At 47.5% G+C, this 20,701-nt stretch overlaps 7 protein-coding genes across 7 annotated transcripts; 3 read left to right on the plus strand and 4 right to left on the minus strand.

Moving 5' to 3' along the window:
- Positions 1-628: 628 nt before the first annotated feature.
- N7509_004427 (uncharacterized protein) lies at positions 629-2,310 on the plus strand (the record flags this gene model as incomplete). Its single annotated transcript, XM_056629064.1, has 3 exons — positions 629-775; positions 826-901; positions 944-2,310. The coding sequence occupies 3 exons, from the start codon at positions 629-631 to the stop codon at positions 2,308-2,310; spliced, it is 1,590 nt and encodes a 529-aa protein (XP_056491798.1).
- An 832-nt stretch (positions 2,311-3,142) lies between these two features.
- N7509_004428 (enoyl-CoA hydratase/isomerase family protein) lies at positions 3,143-3,996 on the minus strand (the record flags this gene model as incomplete). Its single annotated transcript, XM_056629065.1, has 2 exons — positions 3,143-3,752; positions 3,803-3,996. 2 exons carry the CDS (start codon positions 3,994-3,996, stop codon positions 3,143-3,145), a joined length of 804 nt encoding a protein of 267 aa, XP_056491799.1.
- A 259-nt stretch (positions 3,997-4,255) lies between these two features.
- Positions 4,256-5,104, plus strand: N7509_004429 (enoyl-CoA hydratase/isomerase family protein; the record flags this gene model as incomplete). Its single annotated transcript, XM_056629066.1, has 3 exons — positions 4,256-4,453; positions 4,515-4,574; positions 4,640-5,104. 3 exons carry the CDS (start codon positions 4,256-4,258, stop codon positions 5,102-5,104), a joined length of 723 nt encoding a protein of 240 aa, XP_056491800.1.
- A 6,189-nt stretch (positions 5,105-11,293) lies between these two features.
- N7509_004430 (uncharacterized protein) lies at positions 11,294-11,614 on the minus strand (the record flags this gene model as incomplete). Its single annotated transcript, XM_056629067.1, has 1 exon — positions 11,294-11,614. The coding sequence occupies one exon, from the start codon at positions 11,612-11,614 to the stop codon at positions 11,294-11,296; it is 321 nt and encodes a 106-aa protein (XP_056491801.1).
- Positions 11,615-11,861: 247 nt separating this feature from the next.
- On the minus strand, positions 11,862-14,161 carry N7509_004431 (fungal specific transcription factor domain-containing protein; the record flags this gene model as incomplete). Its single annotated transcript, XM_056629068.1, has 7 exons — positions 11,862-12,291; positions 12,362-12,597; positions 12,661-13,095; positions 13,161-13,456; positions 13,514-13,916; positions 13,971-14,077; positions 14,146-14,161. The coding sequence occupies 7 exons, from the start codon at positions 14,159-14,161 to the stop codon at positions 11,862-11,864; spliced, it is 1,923 nt and encodes a 640-aa protein (XP_056491802.1).
- A 1,015-nt stretch (positions 14,162-15,176) lies between these two features.
- N7509_004432 (M50 family metallopeptidase) lies at positions 15,177-16,176 on the minus strand (the record flags this gene model as incomplete). The annotated part of the gene is made up of 4 exons (XM_056629069.1): positions 15,177-15,383; positions 15,445-15,489; positions 15,556-15,918; positions 15,994-16,176. 4 exons carry the CDS (start codon positions 16,174-16,176, stop codon positions 15,177-15,179), a joined length of 798 nt encoding a protein of 265 aa, XP_056491803.1.
- A 1,157-nt stretch (positions 16,177-17,333) lies between these two features.
- Positions 17,334-19,959, plus strand: N7509_004433 (GH92 family glycosyl hydrolase; the record flags this gene model as incomplete). The annotated part of the gene is made up of 2 exons (XM_056629070.1): positions 17,334-18,005; positions 18,067-19,959. Coding segments are annotated over 2 exons (2,565 nt in total), but the record flags the coding sequence as incomplete, so codon positions are not given.
- Between the last annotated feature and the right edge of the window lie 742 nt (positions 19,960-20,701).

The raw sequence follows: 20,701 nt of genomic DNA on the forward strand, positions 1-20,701 counted from the left end.
CTGAGCCCAACGGCAAATTCTCCGATCCAAATGGATACGGAGGCACCTAAATGGTTCTCAAACTCTGATGACGTGAAATCAAGGTCAAAGGAGCCAACGACGAAAGTAAACCGAGCTGCATGGGATGTGATTGACTCCACACTTCCAGATGAACTTGGCGCTAATAGCTTTGACCATGTATTGGAGATGCTGAATTCAGAATTTAATTTAATTTGAATTGAGCACGTAACAAACCATCATTATGTAAAATTGCCCGATACTATCAGAGAGACTGCCGGTTTTATTTGGGACCGACCATTGTCCAGGATACAAGGCCTTTGGTAGACGAAGATAAGACTGTATTTTTGCTTTGCAGGGCCGGTATTAAACTCGTATCGCCGACATTATGATGAGTCTGGTAATTTACCTACAAGGGGGTAAAAACTTAGATGGCCCATCATTTCTGTAGTGCCGGGGGTTTCGTTTCCCCCGCATTCCGAGTTCCCCGTGTTCACCCCACATTCGTTCAATCCCTAGCCGAAACCCCGGCATTCATGTAGACGACCAATATAAAGTCTGCGAATGTTGTGCAGTTTCCATAATACCATGTAAAGCAAGGCATCAATCCGGAATTCAATCATTTGCATCAATGCCCCTATCACTCCCAGGCCTGGGTCTACGAGGCCTACGCCTCAAGGTGGCTATGGTTGTACTTGTTGTCATGCCTAGCTTCATGCTATTTGGGTACAACAACGGATCAAGCGGAGGTATTACGGACCTTGAATCATTTGTGAAAGTCTGTCGGCTCGACTGGGATATATGCTCTTTAGCTAACATTCTGAGTAGCAATTCCCCTCGTTGGATACAGTCAACGTGGCCGGCACTGCAAAGTCTCAAAACTCTATTAATTTAGGCATGAAAAGTCAGTAATCCCATCGTATAGACAGCGGCTAATGATTGCTAGGAATTGTCACTGCTTGTTACGATTTGGGCGCCATTCTTGGTGCCCTCTCATGTATCGCCTATGGGGATAAAATTGGCCGAATTCGAACTATTATATGTGGACTGGTTTCCTCGATAATCGCTCTCTTAATTGAGTCGTCAGCTTTTCAATTACCCCAGTTCATTGTCGGAAGACTATTGGTCGGTGCATCCATCGGTGTCATTTCAGTCAGTATTCCCGTGTGGCAGACAGAGTGCTCAACAACAAAGCATAGGGGTAAGTTCGTCATCATGGAGGGCATTTTCATCAGTACTGGCATTTCAATTCCGAGCTGGATTACCTTCGGCTTTTTTGCGGCCTGGAAGACTTCGGCGCAATGGCGGGTCACTCTTGTTTTCCCGGCCTGTTTTGCACTCTTGGCGCTGGTCTTTGTGAGCTTTATGCCAGAAAGCCCTCGGTGGCTCGCCCGAAAAGGAAAGCTTGAAGAGGCTAGAGAGGTTCTGGCAGCAGTCATGGATAAACCTAGCTATAGCCCCGAGGTGAATGCGGAGATCACTCATATACACTCTCAGCTCGAGGCCAGCAAGGGGAGCTTTAGGTTGTTCTTCAGGAACAGCAAAGAACGCTATATTCATCGCACTGTGCTCGCTACCCTAGCCCAGAGCATGACACAGTGGTGTGGCTGCTCCGCATTGATCTTCTACACGTCGATCGTGTTTAGCAATCTAGGATTCACCGGCACCTCCCGCCACTTGATCAGTGCGGGGCTTGTTTCTACGTTCACTCTAGGAGCACTTTTGCCTCTTTTTCTGGTTGACCGATTTGGCAGGCGTGCTTTGTTCCTGCTTGGTGCGTCCGGGATGTGCATTTCAATGGCTGTGATGGCCAGTACAAGCGACAGAAAACATCTAGCAGCTGTGTCCACAACGTTCATTTTTCTATATGCGGCATCCTACTCAATTGGATTCCTCGGTCTCCCATTCCTATACGCAAGCGAGATTGCCACGACGAAGATGCGCTCGCCTATCATGGCCGTGGCCGTAACTGGCCAGTGGTTAGGGCAATTTGTGGTTGGCCAGATAACACCACCAGGGACAGTTCATCTCAAAAACCACTACTGGATCATTTTCGCAGTCCTCACTGCGTCTTTTATCCCAATTGTCTTCTTTTTCTTCCCAGAGACAAACGGAAGATCATTGGAAGAGATCGATGACATCTTCCAACAGTCGGGGACGTTTAATATAGTAAAAAACGCACGTTCTCTACCAAGGGATAGTGACCTCAATTTGCTGGACCTGGAGAGGAAATATGCTGGCTCGTTTCATGCCACTAGCAAGGATGACCGTGTCGCCGAGGTAGAGGATATCAGTTCTCGACCACTTAATTAGCAGAGATGATGAGCCCAGACACCGCGAATTAGAACGAAAATTTTTAGATTTGTCCCAGCTTTGTCAATACAGAGACAGGAGAGACGAAGGGTGCCCTCTTGTTCTGTTGTATATAGGCAAACTAGCTCTCAGTCAATCAAACCCCTCAAAGTATAAGTAGACGTCTTGCGTTTATCAGAGGCAGAGGGTATGAGGAGTAGGAGGGTCTGATCCCACCGATCACCGACGCCCTTTCCCTCCATCTCGAATATCTGCAGCATGGCGACTTATACCCTCCCAGGATAGATGCACTAGAAGAATTTGGCAGCGCAAGACTGTAATCGACCAATTCTAATTACCAGTCTAAAACCGTGGCAAAAATTTACAACAATCCTATTAGTCGCTGGATGGATTGGAAGAAAGACCATGAGAAAAAGTTCTAAACCGCAAAGAAACGTATTTTAAAAGGAATTTCTAGCAAAAACCTATAGAAGAAAGAAAGAATATTTCTTTTGATGATATCATCTCTGGTCTTTCAGATTTAGTCTTTGGTATTGCCACTATGTTAAAGGAATGCCTGTCTTACGACCTCCCGCCAAATGTACGGTTTCCCTTTCTATATGTACATAGTCGTAACACTCGAAGATTATGAAAGGCATCAGATGAAAAGCAGCAACTCAATAGTAAGAACCCCCGAACTGGATGATAAACCCGCTCAAATCCGTATTGATTACGTTGCTACCTGGATGGCACCTATCGTCTGTCATAGTATTTCGTGTACGTTCACTTGGCAACATATAGATAATATTCTTTGAAGCTCTCCAGATGACTGAAGGCCTTGTCCGCGTCTGAGCTATAGTTTGTGTCTCTTCGTACCAGTCCGAATCTTTTCAAACTGTTCCTGAGGAATACCTTGAGCCTGTCTGTCCAATCCCCCAAATAGTTCCGCAACATTCTGCTCATCCATCTCGCGCCTCTGACGAAGCCGAATTAAAGCTTTAATTTTCGTCATACTTGAGCCAACCAAGTGAGATCCCATTGTATCATCAATCTCTTTGAAGACATCCTCCAAAAATGCTTCTGGTGAGATGATCTTGTTGACAAATCCCACGTTGAGTAATTGGTCTGCTGGGATCATCCGGCTCTGGATCAGGGCTTCATTGGCCTTTGCGATTCCCATGCGCTGAACGAATCCATAACTTGCTCCGCCTTCGGCGACCAGACCCAAACTGCTGAAAGGTGTCATTACAAATGCTGTAGGGACTGAGTATATGAAATCGGAGAACGAAATCAGTGCAGCGGCGAGTCCGATAGCGGGTCCATTTAAAGCTGTCACTAGGATCTTTGGATGGGTGTAAAAGGCTCGCGTGATGTTGAGGTTATTGGCTACCGTGTGTTGCAGGCCGTGGCGGAAAACATCCGTGCCAGGGGGCGTGGCGCGTGCAATAGAGACATCAGCTCCTCTAGCGATCATTAGTGTTGTTAACATGCCCTGTATCAGGAAAATTCTTACGCTGAGAAGTATCGTCCAACACCTGTCAGTACAGTGATATTCACTTCATCGCGTGTCGAGATTTCGCGGAGATATTTGGCGACTTGGTAGAACCCGTCTTTGCTTTGCGCATTGAGTTTCTTCGGGTTGTTGAGAGTGATGATTGCGACTGGGCCGCGATACTCGAGATTGACGGTGCTTGCCATAGCTGTCATTCAATTCTTGACCGCACTCACGAGGATGATTGAGAGAGACGATATACAGTTTAACTTTCGGGCTTCGGTTAGTCCTCAGCTCGGTCTTTGGTCCGGGATTAAACCCGGCAATGCCAAGAAGCACTAGGGATTTCGGCGATTCTCCAGTTGAGCACGGTCCTTGGAGAGCCCGTGTGTTACCAGCACCTCATCATTCTTTACTTCGAATTTCCGTCGAAAGAATACGGAACGGAGGAGAAAACAACTGCTCTTCTTGAAGATGGTTTCGTCTGATTTTTCCGTTGATCGAGCCGGCAACGTCTTCGTCATTACCCTACACAAAGCTCCAGAGAACCGGCTGAGCTCCGCACTATGTCAAGAACTGATTCGAACGTTCTGCCAGATTCAGGAGCAGCTTGGACCAGATGCGGAAGGAGCGGTCATCACGCGAGGCTGTAACACCAAGTTCTTCTCAACGGTTAGACATCTACTAGGGAGCATGTGATACACTTAGTAGCTAACAATGTTCTCTTCTTCAGGGGTTGGATTTGGATGAACGCGAGACTAATCCATTTGCTAGTTCTGATGGATTCTATCCAGTAAGCAGACTATCCATCGAGCAATATGCAAAGGAATCGAAACTGAACCAGTTCTCCTGCTCTAGCTTATTCACACACTGCTCGATTTTCCTTACCCAACTATCGCATGTATCACGGGCCATACATTTGGGGGAGCTTGTGTATTTGCACTAGCACACGACTACCGCATAATGAACTCTCGCAGAGGATATTTCTGTATGCCACCTGTTGATTTGGGGCTTCATTTTGACGGCATGGGCTCCCTCCTCCGGTCAAAAGTGTCTCCGCAAGTGGCGCGCAAGATTCTTCTAGAGGCATACCGGTACACTGGCCGGGAGGCTTTAGAAGATGGCATTGTCGATGCAGTAGCGGAACCAGAAGGGCTGGATAGTTTGGCGATGCAGTTGGCGACCCGTTGGAAGACAAAAGCTTGTGGAAATGTGTATGGCGTTCTGAGAGGGGAGCTGGTGAAACCCGCTGTAAAGAGTTTCAGCGCACTAAGCTACGTTCATTCTCGTCCCACGTCAAGAACTCCGAAGGTAAAACTTTGAGGGGCCAAACCACAAAGACAGAGACTAGAGAAAACAGCCTGACCCATTACGCTCCAACCTCCTGTCTCCTTAGAGGTCTCGTAGAGTGTATTTGGCTGATCTTGCCTATAGCCCACATGTTATCCCGTGGATAATCCTTTCACACGGGAGCTGTAAGATGACTCTAAATCTTGTAAAGGTTTCAATCTTATGGCGTTCCTGTGTACAAGGGTATCTGGTCGTTCGAAAATAAATTTGAAAAGAAATCTTCGCACTAGATGATAACCTCAGACTCATGGAGTGGACGAAATGAGTTCGTTTTTGTATGATGTGTGCAATATTAACACAAAAGAGTAGGGGTCTTCAGAGAACTTTGTAGGCGTCTTATCCCCGGTTGCTACTCTTCCATCACGCCTCATAAGAAGCGCAAAATGCCACCTCGCCCATCGATTCCTCTAGAGGACGTAACAGAAATCTGTGTTTTCAAACTCGGTGCGGTCCTGCATTCCTGCTTCATTGCTCCCAGCCTTGTCGGCTGGACCATAGCGCGAGTCGCGGCGCCCATTCACCAAAAACATGTAGGCGAGATTCATTCAGCAAAAAGGTACACCATAGCCTTGAGGGCTAAGTGAGTTTCGTGGCATGGCATCGTCACGTCAACGTGGAGGTCATACCGCGGATCGAAATGGATATAAAAGGTATCGTTGAAAGAGAACTTTTGGGAAGTTGTTAAACGAAATTGCCAAAAGAGGTTATTGGAGTCAACTATTCGAAGTAAGTGAAGGCATCGTTGAGAGATGTTTATACGAATGACGTCTTCAAAGATGGGCGTCAACTAAATCAACTAGATCTTTTCACCAGCCTCTCTTTTTCACCAGCCTCTCTTTTTCACCAGCCTCTCTTTTTCACCAGCCTCTCTTTTCACCAGCCTCTCTTTTCACCGTGGAACGTCTGTAGAAATGATTCTCCAAAAAGGTCGTTGAAAGGAGTTGAGCAATATCGATCTAAGCCGAACTTTGAAATTATTAATGAGGTAGTTGAACTGATGTAATTGAGAATCCTGGAAACACATGATTACCGAGAATCGTTGGAAAATTATAAGAAAAAAAAACCCCCGTCGGAGTCGACGATTTAAAGTGGACAGAACCATTACTGGGGGATTTTACCTTTCATGATGTCTTTCAACAGTCGACTTCAACGACTTCAAACAGATCTGCTGGCCTTGTCAAGTATTCGTTCAACGGCTTTTTCATCCCCTCCTCTTTAAAAACGGTCTGTTGAGTTGCATTTATGACACCATAAATGGTGTCGCTACAGGATGGATGGCAGTGTTCACCCACTTGAGAAGTATTTGCTGAGGGCGATTCAATACTCGCCTACCCGTTACGAATTCGCGAACCGAGGTCGCAGTTTTTGTTTTAATATGGACATCTTGCGGACCTCTTGCAAAACTTTCACTTTATCTTTGCTCCTTACTTGAGTACAGCGGGCCGTTGTCTAAGTTATGCTGCTTCTCTGCACAGATGAATTGGGTTCCCAATGGGGAGATATCCTATTGAGTAGGATTCCTGGCTTTATAGGATCGTCGTCGGGCCTTGTTTCGGTACACCAGGGAGTTCTCGGAACATTGGAGAATAGACAAGACAAGAGGGGAGAAAACTCAAGCAGGGATTAGGAAAATGATAGTTGGTATATTCGACAAAGGCCTTTGCGTGTGGTCGGTTGCCCAGAGATGGGACAGAACCTACCCAGTCGTGCAAATATCGACAGGTTTGTGACGTCTTCCGAATTTCCATGGCGAAGTTAAAAAAGAAAATACGAGGTATCCGGAGAATGGCCGGCCCCTTGCGGCTGTTGAGCACCACGTTCGAGCCCATTGCAAATGCGAATGGGCAATTGCCGCGCTCAAGCCTTTACCCCAGATCAAATTACGTGATTTTTATCCACGGACATTGTTGCCCATGGATTCCGGGGAAACTGCGCAGGGCTGGAGCCAAGAGACTAGGATGCTAGTGTGCTGATTGCAGTATAGCAGACTCTGATGTCCTGCTTCGACTCATTCATACTTAAGGTCAACACCCTGCTGGTAATTCGCTGAGACGTTCCATGTTCTTTTACCTCTTAGATCGTCTGTTCTTGTCAAAATGCAGCTCCATCAGATGAGATGATAATAGGTGTATATTGGGATGGGTGTGATGTAGGAGGAAACTAGTGCTATCTGACAAAGAGTTGTGGGGCGGCACCCGATATGCCTGAGGCCGCAAGCCTCAACAGTTGCTGCCTTTCTCCTAACTATCTGATAAGCCTGTGATTGATTCCTATTTGTATAATAAAGTGCTACCCACAATCCACAATATGAGGGTTGCGGGTGGAGATCCTCCACTACCTGCGGGTAACAGAAAAAAAAGTGAGGGTATTCAAAACGCGTGCCACCAAAGCAACGCGAGCTGCCGAAACAAAATCTAGAGATCAAAGTTAGCAAGGTCTAGATATCTAATTTAGTGGGTAACAAGAAAAGTAACATCCGAATCTATAGATATACTGCCTAGGTGCAAAAACTCGGAAGGAACTTGAAGAGAATATTTGTAAAGGTAACCTTGGAAGATAGTAGTTCCAAATGGTACTCAGAGCACTACTACTAATAGTACTAGTTAGTTAGTAGTCACGTAGATATATACCTAAGGCAAGAGCGCGTAGGTGCCTACTAGCCTGTTGCTTGGTAGGTTGACACGTTTTCAATACACTAAAATATTTTGAAGCTGATGGAAATACAATATTGATGGAGTAATATGGTGGGGACGACTGTATCTTTTGGCCAATATGGTCGTCCCGACCATAGTATTGCTATGTATTCTATGTACTGACTTTTCAAGGTCTGCCGATAACCAGTTTCTGCATGGTCATGATCGTGCACTGATTGGCGTAACATCTCGCCTTCCTAGAAAGGACTAGCTCTTTAGATGTGATCTCTCCTAGCCCTCCCCATGCCCGTTAGGCTTTAGCCCTGCCGAGAGTAGGTAGAAGCTTCCCATAAATCTTAATTATGATAAGTCTGGTAACACAAATCCTCTATAATCCTAATGCATGAGAAGGCTGAGTATTGAAAAGAAGTTGGTTGCCTTCTTCATACCCCTCTTCAAGGTAACAAAGTTATCTGACAGCAAGATCTTTAATCCCAAGACTTTTTTATGAAGACTTTACGACTGCGAAGAAACATAGTTATTACCAATCATAGCAAAAGTAGTACCCCTAAGCAGGCCTTTACCTACAGGTGGGGTTAATAGCGATCACCCATGAGCCGCAAGATGAAGTCGGTGGCGCGTGACATAGTAGACCTAATGCACGTTTTCTAAATTTATGGTCCGAGGGAGCACCTGCAATGAGGCAAAGTGCGCCATGCGAGTAGTAGAGCTTGCTCAGCTCTCAAAGCGAAGCAATTGTGATCAACAAACGGAGCCCTTTGGTCCGAGAACCCACACTTCGAATCGCGCTCGATACTGACGTGAACGTTAAGGTGGACAACCTCAGCAGGATGCCCTTGATTTTTTGCAGGCTACTTAAGAATCAGTTTTGCCTCTATTTATAGTAAATCCGAAGCTAACTCGGCTCGTACATCTAAGCTTCTTATGTAGTCAATTCCTACGTATAACCTTTGCAGCATCTCTCCAGAAAACTTGGAGGCGGTTCCACCAACGGGGCCCCCCTTTCAAGCGAAATGGATTTAGCGTTGTATTTTTGTATCAAGAATACGAAGCGAGGCGTGAAATTGCCCGTCTTTCTCCGGGCGCTTCAAGTTCTTGAGAGCTTTTTAAATGCTTATTATATATTTAATCAATATTCATTCGCTACTAATTTCCACCATTTTTCCCCTGGGTTGGATTACGTCGTTGGTTATCAACTAAGGAGAAGCCGTTCTCATTTTTGGCCCCCAGTTGGATTGCTCAAACTAATAATTAGTTTCCTGCAGTAAACCAGCAGGTCGGAAGTTCAAAATTCCTTCTTTCTGTTATTTCTACTTCCTCTTGCCCACCTCTTTAGCAGATACGTTGGCTATCATGTCGACATGCAATATGTTTCGCCCAAGAGCCTCTAGGAGCTGTGGCAACTGTCGGGCTGTCAAGCGACGGGTGGGTATAATTCTTTCTTTTCTCTCTTTATATTATCTTTTTTGCAGTTCTGTTTTTTCTTTCTTTGTTTTTCTTCATGTATCAAGTAGGGCTGGCTGATTTAGTCATTTCCATGAATAGTGCGACCAGCAGCTTCCTCGTTGTGGACAGTGCACTCGCAAGCGCGAAAAATGCCCAGGGTACAGGGATGAATGGGAAATGGTCTTCCGCGACCAGACCAATCGTACCATTGAGCGCTCCAAGGCAAAAAGGGCGAAGATGGCGGCGTCGACTGTGACTAACCATAGACCTCCATCTGCCCACAGCCCGAGCCTTGGTATTAACAAGATGGAAGATAGCTATTACCTCGAGCTCCAATACTTCAGTCGGCAACAGCTATTGGCGCCATCAAAGACCTCCAACTTATCTCCGATTGTCCCCTCCGCCCGGATGATGCGTAGCCAGATCTTCTCGTCCTTTTTGAGTGAATGCTATCCTTGCAATGTGGAATGCGCCTCTGATATCAATATGTCACAATTCATTCTTTCAGGCATATCCGTGCTCCCTCAAAGGAGCCCGATGCTCGAGTTAGCCTTGTCTGCATTATCTTGCGTTTTCTTGGGCAAGACTCATCACGATGGCCAGTTCTTGCAGCATGGACTTCAGTTATACAACCGTGCGATTTGTTACATGTCAAATGTAATCAGTCGCAATGTGTACACTGATGACATGGTTTATACCAGTGTTGTTTTCCAGCAACTTCAAGTGAGAACTCTTCCGTTGTTTCTTTTCAGCTGCAAGGGTTGTAGCTCACAGGGTCCTAGACTCACTATTGTCCGAACACCCTCGGGCAATGGATCGCTCATGTAGATGGGCTGCGCGCAATTATGATGTACTATCGCCAAAGGATGCGTACAACCCCGATAATAGCTGCCATATTTGGCCGATATCAAAAAATGAAAGTGGTAAGATGATAATTTTTTTCAATTTTGCTATTTATCATGTCATTCTTTTTTCTAATTCTTATAATAGCTACTTTCATCGATTGGGCATCTATCCAAGGAGACAATTACATGGCTGAACGAGCCTGATTTCGACGGACCGTGGGTTAGCATGGTCAAGTTTCTTACAGAGATATCTCGTATCACTGCCGCCGTTCGCACCACCGATATTTCTGACCATAATGCTTACAAATGTCTGTTAAACGATTGTTATGCGCTTGAAAGGCATCATATGGACTTTTATAGTCAAATTCAACGAAATGTCGATGGAGAGCCTCCCACATACTCCCGTGGTGAATTAAAAACGGGCATACGTTCCACAGATGATCTATTCGGTCCTGCATATCGCTTTTCATCGCTTGAAGATGCCATGCTGCATCTTTTCTTCTGGGTTTCTCTCTCCTCTGTCTATCCTCTGATTTATCAATGCAGAATCCATGCTATGGCTGACATCCCTGATTCTTTTCAAAATGACGGGGACGAGACGCATCGCCTGTTAAAATTCTATGTCAACAAAGCTGCCAGATGTCTTCCGTATAGTGGGCAAAAAGGAATGACCTCATTCGCTTATTATTTGATACTTTGTGCAGTCCAAATCTCACGAGTATATACTCATGATAGAGACTGGGAACGATTTCTTTGGGCCCAAGATATATTCACCTTTATAGAGCTCTCGGGCTTCGAGTATGCCGCTCGGTATCGTGAAATCTGGTGGGATTATTGGTTTGATTCCCAAAGACAAGACTTTTGGAGCATTCTTAATTACAGGCAATTGACCAGTAAGCCTAAAAAGGCTGTCTATGCGGTGAAAAGAGACAATCTGTCAGATATGGCCATGGAGTAGATTGTCAAGGCACTAAGTGTCTAAGTGTTCACCAGTCCACAGATAGATCAATGTTCAGGGACAGTTTATACCTATGAGATCTTGTTGTAGAAGAGGTTGTTAACTTTTTGTACGTGTGTAGTAATGGAAAGTGTAGATATTACTATAGCCCTGGAAAGCTTCAGATGGTTCGGAGCACACACACACACCGCGCATTCTTATTAGATTCCAGTCTCTAGTGAAAGTCACATGGAATAAACATAGAATACCAGTGAATCATTCATTTAATCCATCCCCCTCCCATCGAAGTCTGAGCCACTTTTCCCCAGAAACCACCTTGTCCTTTCCTTGATTCGTCCATCTCAGCGCGAAGAACAGGGTTGATCCCCTTCTTCCGCATTTTCTCTTGCTTTTCAAGTGGAATTTTGTGCACGGGATGATCTGGTCCGGGCTTCTCGTTTGGGTCATAGGGTTTCGAAGGAGTAATGCCCCATTTCATCGCGGCCGCGGCGGCAGCAGCTTGTTGCTCCTGTGATCTGTTGACTTTGCTGTCGCTTGGTGTCTCGGGCACTAATGTTGATTCGCTTTGGTTGCTAGGCATGATTGCGTTAGGGAAGGTGTAATTTGAAAAGCTTTAGCGAAATTCCGCCGAAGTCCATGCGATCTCGTGCCCTCTTAGAAGAAACCATCGAGAATCAGATTGGGGGCGGGTCAGATTGCGCCCGCTCCGCCCCGCTCGATGAAGTCATTCGATGGGGCGGAATCACTCTTGGCACGGTCACATTGGCAGAGAAAATGATAGACAGTTCTGTGCTGATATTTGAGTTTCGGGACCGCTGCTGAAAGTTTCAAGACCTGGTCATTTCAAATCCGAACAAGTCCATCACAGACGGTTGGCCATTATCCCAGGTATCCAGGATCGCATTGATGTCTTGTGCCTCCGGGTAGGTCAAGTAGTCCATCATATCGACAGGAAATCCTTGCGATGACTCGAGGGATGGCATTATCTCTTGGCGTGGGCCATTTGGTAACTGCGAAGAGTCTTTTTCTGCGGTCGGCTTCCCACCGTATGGGCTTTGATCGTCGACCAAGCCTCGGGCTACCCGAGAGAAGGCAAAACAGATTTTGTAAAGCCGCGCCGAGGCATCGGAGACAGCCTGTATGGGGTGTAGAGTATTAACCACGGTTTCCAATATGTCGAGGTCGACGCGACTCTTCGCTGCCACAATGTGGAGAAATATCACGATGAAGGGGGTGAACGACGAGTAGAGCAGGACCCTGAGACGTGAGCGAGCATTAGTAAGTAACAATGGAGATAGTAAAAGGGACAGTAGAGGGGATGACAAACCAATTGGCATAATCGGCGACTGAAAACCGGCTTGACTGCTGGTAGTCGGAGAAGCACCGCAGATGGCTGTTCAAGCTCAAGCGTGCAGCCTCAAGGCATCGCGTCTCGATTTCCCCACCAATTCTGGCCGTGAATGATGCACGGAGCATTGTGGTGAGTGTAGAGTAGAATGATAAATCCCAAATTCGATCGCACATATAGAATAATTCTTTGTTTTCAACATGGTCTGGAGTTATCTGTCGTCGCGGAGAGTGGTAAGCAAAGATGAAATTTGCACATGGGAAAGAATTTCGGCTCACCTCTTTTCGACCCCTGTTGCACTCTCGCAGAGCTAGTTCGAGATCATTGATGCACCGAATGCGTTCTGCTTGTCCTTTTCTCAGACCCTGTGCCGAGTATAGCTGATTGTATATCTCTGCCTGTATTTCGCTGAGCTTGACGATAAAGATGAAAGCCGAATCCCATGGGCGAACAGCTAGATTCTCGGAAAGAGGAGGATATCGACAGTCGATATCGAAATCGGGGATATACGATGCTCGCCCCAGAAACAAGGACGCGGTGTGATCCATCATATAGATTGTCCAGAACAAGCGACGCTTACCATCCGCATTACCGGTGTCGTCCCTTTGGTAGGTGGATTCACGATGGAGGCCTAGCATCTGGCAATGCTGTGCGGCACTTGCAACCAGGTTGCTCCCTAGTACTGGCTTGGCCTCATCTTGAGCCTTGATTGCCTGCACTCGAAGTGTTAGCAAGCATCATTCCAGGCTTGACTTTGGGTTTGGGCCTCTCAACTTACTCCCATGGCCAATGCCAGAAGGTTCTCGAAGCTAGGCACCGCGAGAACTTCGACAGTCATCAGGCCCGCTTCAAAGCTCTCCTTGCATGTTTTTAGATGCGCCTTGAGATCAAACTGCTCGCACAGAATATCTTTGGTGCAGATACACTCCTTTAACACGAAGTAAAGAACCCCATGCATAGCCGCAATATCCCCAACGGATACTTTTCGCGTGGGAAAGTATACTCTTTGACAGAGCTGCTCTACCAGCAAGGGATTGTTGATTGGGTATGAGGTCAAGAATAGAGGCTTTTGTACTGGGAAAGTCAGCCTACCGGTAGCTACTGGGTGGAGCGTATTGGACAGGACCATACCTTGGAATCTCCGGAGCATTGTGACGATCATTTCAGCAGGCAGCGGTAAGAAAGTAGCCTTTGAAAGTGTACTCGTTTCATTGAGAAGTGGCTTGTTTTGCAGATTAGAACCAAGGAGACTATTGATTGAGTCCAGAGTTGCACTCAAGCTTGAAGCATCAGGCCCACGATTAGGGTGTGCAAATCTCTCCACAATCTCCTTAGCCTCGGCCGATTGACTGGCGAATGAAGACTCGCCTTCGTAGAGGGGAGTTGGAGCACTTTCGGTTCCTGTTTCCCCGGGGCTGGTCTTGTCAATGCTATTGTTCGGTGCATGACTGGGTAGATTTCCCGGCGATGGTCTTTGGGCCAACTCCGCTTCCACATTTCGGAGACGACTTTCCAAAAGCTGCATGCGTTCTTCCTGGGACACCTTGTCAGTCAAGAACTCGAAGCGCAATGTCGATTCTTCACTTACATGTGCAGCATTCGATCGGACCTCGGGGATTCTTTCCGGTCGGACTTTTGACAAGAGATCCCAGTTGTGAGGCAGTTTGAGCACGGGAATGTGCGATCGCAACGAATCTATAGACCAGATTATCAGTTTCCCATTCTAGACAGTGGGGTTTCAGTAAGGATTGGAAGAAGTATACCTTGCGAGTGCGGCATCCTTCACACTGTGAGAGAGTTCCTGGTCAGCTTTTTTTTCCCCTTCAACAGCGGCCATCACGACTCACGGCTTTGGGGATCAAGGAGAGTCGTTTCCTTCGACTCTGAATTGTTTCTGATCGAGGGGTGTCCATGGCTGCTGAGTGGCAGCTGATGGTATATTGCAAGTGCAAGTGCAAGTGTAAGTGTAAATGGTGGAGGAGGAAGAATGGCGGATTCCACGCTCCCGCGCATTCCGCGTTGCCGAGGCTGACTCCGCCACCAGCCAATCACAATCAACATTGAACTAGGAACATTGAACATGGAATATAGATTGAGGTTGGTGTCCAGGACACTGCAAGATGAGCACCACCTTTCCTCTGGCTTGAGCAGGCGATCTCTTTTACAATGGTGAGTATTCCCACTTATCAAACATGACGATAGAGTATGTTCTGCCCCTTTTAACCCAGAAAAGTAGATCGAAATTGATCTATTTAACAGCAAGATCTCCTTTAGCGCCTGGCGGAATGGTTAGCGGTACCCCAAAACTGCAAGCAATTCTCTTTCCAAATGCTCTGACTTACTAAAAGAAAACAGGAGCCGCCGTATATTCATCCTCAAGGCGGGAACTGTTTTCCAGCTTGAGGGCATTTCCCACTCGACATGGCCCCGAGTTATCAACTGAGCTTGACAAGCACACATATTAGCCATGGCTTATGGCAGCTGAGGGAGTTGAGAGGTCGATGTTTCTTTTGGGGAGAAAAGGAGACTGCAACTTCCGAGATTCACTGGAAGTACGAGGCTGCCACCAGGATTACTTAACATAGGTGCAATTTGCAGTTCATTCGTAGTAAGTAGAGAGAATACGGGATCTGAAGTTCAAGTTCATTTCGCATTTGGGTATATTTCGCAAGTACCTAGTAAAGTGAAACACAACGAATTGCCATTCCAAACCAACACCGATCGTACAAGAAATGAATAAATAAAAATAAGTCGTGGGCTCGTTTCATCATTGTCGGATCCCATTGCCTTATCTTTAGGTCGGGATGAAATGCTGCGAGTCCTTCTCCTGCTGAGCAAAGCTCTCGGGGAAGGCTGCGATTCCGCCAATGATGCCGATCGCCATGAAGCACAAGCTGATGATGGACCAAATGACACCCCAGCACTGAGAGGATCCTCCGTATCTCTTAGCGAAGACGCTGGCGTCGGAGCTGTTTACTTTGCGCAGAATGAGATCATCGCACTAGGAGATGTTCATGTTAGCTTTGGGGGTCAATAATTGGTGAGAGGGGACGGGTCCATACAATATCCCAAACACTATACAGGGCGGACATGACACCAATGAAGAGCTATTCAGTTTTGATTAGCACAGGTCCAGCAGAAGAGAACAACTTCTTAGAATCTTTCAAACGTACGACGACCCATCGTAAAGCCTCGCCGTGGGCAATGAACCAGCAAGCCACAAGCAATCCCACGGCCAAAAGAACAGTCATGATAGTCAGCCAGTCCCGTCGGGCCCACCACAAAGTCAACAGGAAGCAGACACCGAGGACAATGCTGGCTACTTTCGAAGCGACGATATCAAAGCCGGCGAAGATCAGGAGAGCGCCGATGATGGATGAACCGAGATAACCAGCGGGGAGGGTAATGGCGCTCATTCCTCCTTGCATGTGGGTAACACCACCCTCGTGAGGATCCAGGCTGATTGATTTAACTCTGCCACCGGTGCAGCAGGCGGTGATGGCATGGCCAAACTCATGGAATGCGATGACCAACATCTACTCGGAATGGTCAGATCAGGCAGCCACTTGAAGGACTGAGAAGGGAGAGAAGAGAGAAGTAAAGGGGCTTACCTTGAAGGGCCAAAGAACCCAACGGACATAAGGGAGATTCCATAGCAAGGCGATGACCACCACATAGACGGCCATAATACCCAGAGTGATACTTTGGGTATGGTTGACGGATAAACCCCGTTTCGCTAAATGCGGGGCCGCCTCGACGGCTCGTTGCCCGAGCGCCTGGTATAACGCTGGCATGGTGGATGGAGTATGCTGTGGTGACTGAGGGTGTATAAACGCTTGAAATCAGCTGTGAAAAGAAAATGAAGTCGCAAAAGAGAGCCAGTGCCAAATTTAACGAGGGATGAAAGATGTAAAACGATCAAGGACGCGCGGAATGGAAGACGCGCAGCCCCGTGTGTGGCTTGGCAGATGGCTAATCGGGTTTAGTGTGTGGCTCAAGCCTAATTTTAGCTCGCCGAGGTTCTTTTTCTGTTTCAGCCCTGTTCACCTACTAGGTAGATTGCCAATGTCGATCGCAGGCAGCAGAATACAAGCAGTTATACAGTACTACTAATACTATATACACTTTGGAAAACATTCAAGTTTCTTGTATCAGATGTGGGAGTTAAGGTTCCAGGGCCTTCTTTGCGAGTAAACAAAGCAACACGTGACCATTGTTTACTTGTGAAGTATACCTGGTCACCAAGGTAACATACACCGATTCTCAAAGTTGCCGTGAACCTGGGCTAGAAAAATAGAAATTTGCAATATGGATGGGATATCATTCTTCTTCTTCCAATCTTAGAAGATTCAAGGATTTAAACTTGAAGGGAGTTTGGGTGGTGTTACTACTATTAGTCTGGAAGCTTGATCCGAGCGGAGAAGTAGCCCGGGCCAAATATATACTACCTGGCCATGATCAACATGGTGGCATTTTCACTCTCGACGGATGGATGTCCTTGAATTTTCAATCATCTTCTGAGCTTCTTATCATCCAAGATTGGGCGTTTACCTACTACTAGTATAAAAGATCGTTGTATAGAAACTAGAGGTAGTTGCTGATAGTTACTAGTATAGACTAACTAAGCATAATCGCGTAATCATGCAAGAATGTCGATCCGGCAATTGATTTCTACCAGTTCTAGAAACGGGATATTAAACCCGGGAACTTGAACCTTGGAAGCGCCAGTCTGTGATAGTTATTACTACTGGTACCAGTACTATACTCCGTTCCTATTTGGGGCCGCCAGATGCAACGCTGACCCCGCAAAACCCACTGCACGCTCCCCTTGAACTTTCCCTTTCCCTTCCCCACCCCCACACGCCCCCATCAAATGCCGGTGGCTTGCTTTAAAAGCCCATGGAGGGACCAAAGCACCTGAAGAATGGAAGAATCTGACTTTAATTCAGTCGCGCAACCTCGAGAATCACCGACCACGACCACGCGATCGCGCTACCACCATGGTCGTCCTGCTGCCCTTACTCTCCTTGCTGGGAGTGTCGCAGCCCAGCCGATTAATCAGGACAAACCTAATTACCATGACGATGCTGGAGTCCTGAAATACGTCAATCCCATGATCGGTACCTATGGAACAACCCCCAATGGCAACGGAGGCATGATCCCGTCGATATCAACACCATTTGGAATGACGCGCTGGACGCCGCAAACGCGCGAGAATTTCATCTCGCAGGTCCCCTACGGCGCGAGTGATCGTCTGATGCATGGCTTCCAGGCGACTCACCAACCTGCGATCTGGATGGGGGAGTCTGGCCAAGTGGTGATAACCCCGGGAATGGGTGATGTGCAACCTTTATTTCAGAACCGAGGACTTGCTTTTCGGAAAAGTGACGAGCGGAGCACTCCCTATGTCTATGAGGTGCTTCTAGACGCGACCCAGTTGATGAATCGCGACTGGAATGCCACGGCTGAAGTGGCGGGTGATGGGCCTGATCCTGGTGGTGCTGGCGCAGTGCCAAGTGATGTACAGGAAGGGAGCAATGGCCGGGTACGAAAGCGCCACGAGGAGCAGAATACATTGGACAGCAGAAATGAACAGGCGGCGGAGTACCAGCGATCGATTCAGGTAGGTGTCATACTGGAGATTTCTTCCTTCGAACCGCAAGTTCTAATGCACTATGCCGTAGGTCGCTTTATCCGCAAAGTCTCATGCCAGCCATATTCGATTCGATTTTCAGACAGACAAAAATACACCGGACGACGAGAAAGTCTCTCCTTGGGTCTTTGTTCAAGTTTCTCGCAGAAATTGGACTGGAGAAGTGCATATCGATACTAACCGAAGGGAAATCTATGGGTATAACACAGAGCGTCAGGACTATCTACTGGGACCCGATCACGCCCCGTCGTTCAAAGGATATTTCGTTTCCCGATTCTCAGAGCCCTTTGTCGCGCAAGGTGTTACGAACGGGAACGAAACTGAGGGCGCTCTGGAAAGAACTGGCAATTTCACCGGCGCATATGTCAAATTCCAGAAGGATACGACTGGAGTGGAAGTTCGCACTGGTGTTTCCTTTGTTAGCATCGAGCAGGCGCGCAGGAACCTTGAAATCGAGACTCCGACCAGTTCAACGATCAAAGACACTGTGAATGACGTGAAGCAAGCTTGGCTCGAAAAGCTCGGTCGGGTGACGATTGAGGGAGTCAACAAGACTGACCCAGATCAAGACCCTCGCGCAATTTGGTATACCGGGCTATTTCATTCTCTCCAATACCCGAGTGACTATTCAGAACCGCTTTCCGATGCCGATAAGTCTTCGCGGATTTTCTACTCCGGATACACCGATAGTGTACACACAAGCGACGACTCATACTACCAGTCATGGTCTATCTGGGACACTTACCGGGCCGAGCACTCCGTTTTGACACTATTTGCACCCGAGAGAGTGAACAGCATGATGCGATCTCTGCTTCGCATCTTCGACTGGTCAGGCTGGCTGCCCATGTGGGCCAATGTCGTTGAGACGAACATTATGATCGCAACCAATGCAGATGCAGTGCTCGCCAACGCGCTCGAGCGAGGGTTCCGCGACTTCAACATCTCCAAAGCATGGGAGGCTGTGAGGAAAGATGCCTATACTCCACCCGATCATGATACGGAGCTCCTGTACTATGATCGCGAGCCTTTTACCCCTACCGAGGCCCGCGCGGGCCTGACCGCTTATATGAAGCAAGGATGGGTATCGAACGATGGATGGTCCGAAGCCGGAAGTCGCACGTTGGATTATTCTTTCGATGACTTCGCATGCTCAGTTGTTGCTCAGCATGCAGGCATTGAGCAGACCGCAATTGATGCCCTACGCACCCGCAGTGGTAACTACAAGCATATTTGGAACAATGAGACGCAGTTCATGCAGGCTCGAAATGCGAACGGTAGCTGGGCCAATAACACTTGGGGTTGGACAGAAGGAGATGACTGGGTCTACACATTCGATGTCATGCATGATGTTCAGGGTCTAGCCGAGCTCTTTGGTGGACCCAAAGCCATGGCCAAGAAGATGGATACATACTTCCAAGGCGGGCACAATGATCAAACAAACGAGCCTAGCCACCACATTCCCTACCTTTACTCCATGCTCGGCTACCCCGAAAAAGCCGCAGACACCATTCGCGAAATTGCTTGGTCAAATTACAATGCCACTAGCGGGGGCCTTGGCGGGAATGAAGATTTGGGTCAGATGAGTGCTTGGTATTTGTTTACTGCACTCGGCTTCTACCCCGTCAATCCTGCTAGCGACGAGTATGTTATCGGTACCCCATTTTTCGAGAAGGTATCGATCCGCCTACCAACCGGTGCCGCAAATGGAGGTAGGGAAACCAAGCAATCGGAGCACGTTCTGGTCATAAGCGCGCCCGGGGCCCCCAGCAAGCCATATATCAAGAGCCTTAAGATCGATGGGAAGCGTATTGCCTCGCCTATTATTAAACACGGTGATATTGTCGGCTCGACCCGAATCGACTTTGAGATGAGCGGAGACCCAACAACCTGGGGCACACGCCCTGTCTGGTTAAACAGAGGATGATCATTTGAGCAGTTCCCAGGCACAGAAAATGTTCGATACATGAAACTGGACCTGACGCTAGTCCGAACAAAGAAGGACCATAAGCAACAATTTTGATCGAATACCCCAGATAATTAACCACCTGTACGTTTCTATGAGAGGCTATCTTTACATACTCCGTATAGCTTGCCCAATTAAAGTCAATGGGCCGATCTGATGGCGTGATTTAATTTAAGCATGGATGTCGGCATCCCGGGCAAGAATGAGGAAACAGCTGCAGGCCCGATATCTCGCCGCAAAGTCAATTTCTCCGCGTCCACCGTGATTATTTAGTCGACACTCATTTGTCGGGTCTTTTCTTTGCCATTTTAGCGCTTATAGCGTGCCTCGTGCGTCACTTTCGCTCCGCCAAGTATGTGGAGTCCCCACAGTTTTTCGGCACGAGGCGAGATGCCGATTTCCTCGACCCTTTCCTCCGCATAATCGTGGCTAGGAATAGATCTGGGTGGGTATATCTTCACGATCAGGTTCTTCACGGAATATTCTGCACTTCAATTGCATGCCCCGATACTCCGAATCATTGAAGAACGCGGGGTGCGGCAATGCGTTTAGACGATGAGCCGGACTTTTACCGAGCGGTTGCTCGATACGACCCGAGTGGATCCGAAGTAGTGGGGATAAGTCTGGAGAAACAGCCAACGACACCAGGCCGTGCAGACGATCGTCATTGAAGACCTCCCGAAATTGTCTGTCCCTGTCCGTC

The sequence above is a fragment of the Penicillium cosmopolitanum genome, assembly GCF_028827165.1.
Source record: "Penicillium cosmopolitanum strain IBT 29677 chromosome Unknown utg000005l:1.0-4006212.0:1.0-4009387.0, whole genome shotgun sequence".
NCBI lineage: Eukaryota > Fungi > Ascomycota > Eurotiomycetes > Eurotiales > Aspergillaceae > Penicillium > Penicillium cosmopolitanum.